Consider the following 4,615-nt stretch of genomic DNA (forward strand, 5'->3'; position numbering starts at 1 on the left):
TGTGCAATGAGAGATGCAGAATATAGAGCCTATGACATGCTTCATGCTTTCCCAAGTCCTACTAAGACTGACCTGGCTTTCTCCCCTGCCAAGTAGAGGCTTTGAATTTGGCGGGGGTGGGGAATCTGGGTTTGATGGGGGAGGAATAACAGAGGGAGCCCAGTTAATGGCATTGCAGAGTTTGCAACTCAATTGCCAGTTGTGAATTTTATCATAAGCATCATCCAAAGACAGTTACAGTACACACTATGAGACCTAAGATCAAGAACTGCCTCCATCTCCAAGTATTTTATGATCTGGAGCAAGTCGCTTAACTGGTGCAGGTACCAATTTTCCATTCATAACATGGAAAAATAATAATAAATTATTCTACATCCCTTAGAGTGCAGTTGTGAGGAGCAAGTGAAAAGATGTGAGAAAGTTCAAGCAAATGTGCACCATTTCATTATTATTCTCTCAAAACTGAGAAATTGCTCATTCTCTCCACTTCCCCATTCCACTTCCAGAGGTATTAAAAACTGGTAAGACATCCAACTCTGGGAAAGTGTTTCTAAACCCAAGTAATTTCCATGTGTACAATTTGCCCTAAGTGGGAAATTCCCTTACACAGTGAGACAGGATGACCCATTTCAAAATTTCTCTGGAAGTGAGCTTTAATTAACTGTCATTATCTAAGATTTGCAGGCTGTTTTTGGATCCTAAAGCTGCTCAAGGCAAATAATACTATATATTCTACACCAGTCTGTTCATCCTTCTTTTCTTTTCTCCACTCACCATGGGGATCATGATATTAATACACTAACTCCAGTAAAGCATTTTTCCCTTACTACCTGCTTCTGTGAATTTCACTTTTATTCATCGATATAGTCTTTAAGTCCCAGCATGGTCCTGCTGCAGATGATCAAGGAGGTGACTTCAGCAGAAGCCAACAAGGCACAGCCATTGGAAGGGAACGTGAGAAAATCAGCCAGGCAGCCAGGCAATCTGATTGTATTTTGCCAAATGTTTGGAGCACCAGTACAGAGTGTGGCTATCAAGTCTTCAGATGGATTTTTTCATCTTTAAACAAGACAGTTTGGTGCATATATCCTGAGCCTAGAGTTCCATGCAAAGCAGCTGTCCTTCAGATTTTTAAATTGTCTTGATTTTTTAAAAACTTTACCCTTTCTATCTAAACTATGTTCCAAAGATAAAATTAAAACAATTAGGCAGCAGCAGCAGCAGCAGAATGGGGTATATGATGGGTGACTGGTGTGTGTTCGGTTGTAGGCACATTCACTGTAATCTATGAAAACGTCTGGACCACAATCAATCTCCTTTGCAGGTGAGAAACTAGGGATCCAGGGTCAAATTTCACTTTTTCTTTCTTTGAGAGAGGAGTATGCAGTTTGTATGTATGGCTTCATAAAGAAAAGTGAACATACAAAAATTTCAAATTGCAGAGACAACCTGTGTGATGGTCATTTGTATTAGATAGCTTTATGAAAGGTTGTTGGGGTGGGAGGTGCTCATTCATAATCCCTTCCCTATCTGCATGCAAGCTCAGTTGTGTCTGACTTTTTGTGATCCCATGGACTGCAGCCCACCAGTCTCCTCTGTCCATGAAATTTTCCAGGCAATACTGGAAAACACTGGAGTGGCTTCCCATTTCCTACTTGAAGCCATCTTCCTTATCCAGGGATAGAACCTGCAAGTGCTGCCTTGGCAAGAGGATTTTTTTTTTTTTTTTACCACTGTGCCACCTGGAGCCCCTTTAAAGCAGACACTTAACAGTTTTGCAAAGCGAAGGACTTCACTAATTCTATTCATCCCGCAAGACAGCCCTTCTCCCCAAATGATGAAATGGTGACCCAGTGTTAATCTCGCTGTAAAATTTTACAGAGAGCAAAAACTTTTAAAATTTACTCTCTGTAAAATTTTATAGAGTAAGTCTCATTAGTTCCCTGTTATGCAGAAATCAGCTGAAACACAACCAGAACAATGGTATTTTCCCCTCTGGGAAATCTCTAGACCAAGACCAGCACACAGATGCCTTCTCTACTGCCGTCTTTCCTTCAAGTTCCATCACCGCCAGACTCCTCTCTTTCCACAGCTGGGCTGATGCAGACTCATGACCCTCTACCATCCCACTTCCCTCTTCCATTCCAGTTTATATCGGCCAGACTACCAGTGAAAATCACAGAAGCCAGTGCTTGTTGAGTTTAGGTGCTTTACTCTTTTTCAAGCACAAATAACATTTATTTTAATATAAATACACAAGTCTATAAAAAATTTTTTTAAAGTACAATAATCTGAGTCACTGTCCAGCAGGACCATGCTTCATTTTTACAAATATCAGATGCTCCATAAAAATATACTCTTTTAGCCTAGTTCTAGGACACCTTCAAACAGTAAAATTCCTTGTTCTACAAAAAAATCTTCTTGGAGATTATTTACATATGCCAGTGACTTTGGATACTTTATACCCAGAAATCAAGGATATTGAAGTGAGTTAAAATTCCACATCAAGAATACAACTGCTGACATACAAACATTACAATAAATTATTAGATTGTGAAAAACACATCAGAGTTTCTCTGTAAGTTTCTAGCAGATAATAAGTTACCCACGGGAAAAAGAAACAACAAAACAAAACCATCTCAAGTCCACCTCAAGTGTGTCTCTCCTGATTCAAGTGTGAAATGTCCCAGGTCTGAGGTGCAGCCACACCTCACCGCAGCACGCACTGTGCCGGGAGGGGTGCGTGCGCATTACTTGGCGTGAGCAGACCTCAGAGTTCCCAGTATTTTGTCCCAGTGTGTGAAGTAAGGCGCGAAGTTGCAGTTAAACTGGGAGTGATGCAGGTCGTGGTGCGCCACGCCCCCAAACCACCCGAAAGGTACCAGTCTGTGCGTGGACCAGGGGAAGTCGTAGCCGGAGTGGTCCTCCACCGACAACCAGATGTTGACCACGTGGAAGGTCAGGGTGGTGAGAGGGTGGCACTGGAGCAGCAAGACGTTCACTATGTCAAAGAAACCCAAGGAAAAGAGCTCCCCGACGCTCATGTACTGCGTGGCCAGCGCGAACGGGGACGAATTCTGATGGTGCATCTTGTGGAAGGTCCGGTAGAGCCAGGGCACCTTGTGATGCAGCAGATGCCACACGAAGAACTCGGTGTCAAAGAGCAGCAGGCAGAGCACCACGTGGCTCACCAGCTGGAACAGTTCGGGGGCTTCGGCGGGCAGGAGGGCGGGGCTGACCGCCCAGTGCAGCAGCGTCATGGGCAGCACGAACACCACGTGCTGGTACAGCGTCTGCCCCAGGCAGGGCAGCAGCTGCCGCGCAGACGGCGAGAAGTCCGGGCGGATCTTGTAGCGCCGCAGCGTGGGCACCCAGGGGCACAGCAGGTCCAGCACCACGAAGGGCAGGCAGAAGCCCACGTAGGTGGTGATGGAGAAGAAGACAGGGAAGAAGGGCGACTGCAGGAGAGCCTCCCAGGTCCTCAGGCGGTCCCAGAGGGGCTGCAGGAGCAGCTGGCCGGAGCCGCAGAGGACCTGGAGCTCGGAGCGGTTGTGGCTGTTCATGATGAGGCTGTGAAGAGCAGCGCGGCTACTCCGGTCCTAAGGCTTTTCTTAGAGCTTTCGACCCGCCCCCCGTGATGTCAGCCGCAGTGTTTACTCCCCTTCCCGTCTTCGCGGAGCTTGCAAAGATAAATAATCCAACAGAATTGCGCTTCGTTGCTAAAAATACTCAAGTACAGCTGCGTTCAGTGGCATTCAGATATGCAATTACGCAATGGCACGTCGTAATTTCTATGCCTTACAGGATTACGTTCTGATGTTTTAAGGGACGTACAATTTATACACGATACAATGCACAGAGCTTCAGTGCAGAGTTTCTACGAGTTTTGACAACTCAGTTTATGGGTTAGCACCATCCCTAAACAAGAGGGAATATTTCCATCATCACCAGAAACAGCTCCTTTGCAATCAAGGCAGGAGTACTTGTGTTTTTAATACATACATTAAATTGCGTCTGTGTGTTTTAATAAAGACACAAATGTGGCTGTATTTTTTTTTTTTAATCTTTAAAAAGCGACATACCTTTCCTATTTCGGATCTTTTCTTTCTGCTGGCGCGCTCTATTGATCTAACTAGCAGCGATCGGCAAACCTTTCTTAGACAGAACCGCGCAGGTCGCTGGCCGCGAGCCGTGGCGATCTGCGCAGGAAATTAGCCGGGAAGGGTAGCGGGTCGGGAACCTCCTCCAGTTCCCGTATCTTTCCCGAGCGGGCTCGCGGAAAGCTCCAGACCCTACAGCACGAAGACTCCCTCGGAGGAGCCCCCCAAACCCTGCCGGAGGGTCGTCCCTTCGCGGTGCGCCCGAGTCGCCCAAAGCGGCGACGGGAACCGGGAGGTACTGCGGCGAAAGAGGGGACAGCGACTTTTAGCCTTCGCTTTACCTAAAAAAAAAGAGTCAAGGGCTGGATTTAACATCCAGAGCTTGCCCATCCAAATCTGGCTAAAAGCCACTGCATCTCATTTGGGATGAAAGCAGTGCAATCAGTAAACCACCCACTTTGAGAGAAAAAGGAAAATTTTTGCGTTCCCTGAAGTCTGCGGGGAGGCTGTTGATT

General features: G+C 46.2%; 1 protein-coding gene across 1 annotated transcript; it reads right to left on the reverse strand.

Annotated features, from left to right (window-relative positions):
* Positions 1-2,197: 2,197 nt before the first annotated feature.
* On the reverse strand, positions 2,198-3,664 carry CH25H (cholesterol 25-hydroxylase). The gene has a single exon (XM_055425943.2). It carries the CDS (start codon positions 3,561-3,563, stop codon positions 2,751-2,753), a length of 813 nt encoding a protein of 270 aa, XP_055281918.1. The 5' UTR covers positions 3,564-3,664; the 3' UTR covers positions 2,198-2,750.
* Positions 3,665-4,615: the final 951 nt, after the last annotated feature.

This window comes from Moschus berezovskii, chromosome 12 (assembly GCF_049115385.1).
Source record: "Moschus berezovskii isolate FMDL1 chromosome 12, NW_MosBer_1.0, whole genome shotgun sequence".
NCBI lineage: Eukaryota > Metazoa > Chordata > Mammalia > Artiodactyla > Moschidae > Moschus > Moschus berezovskii.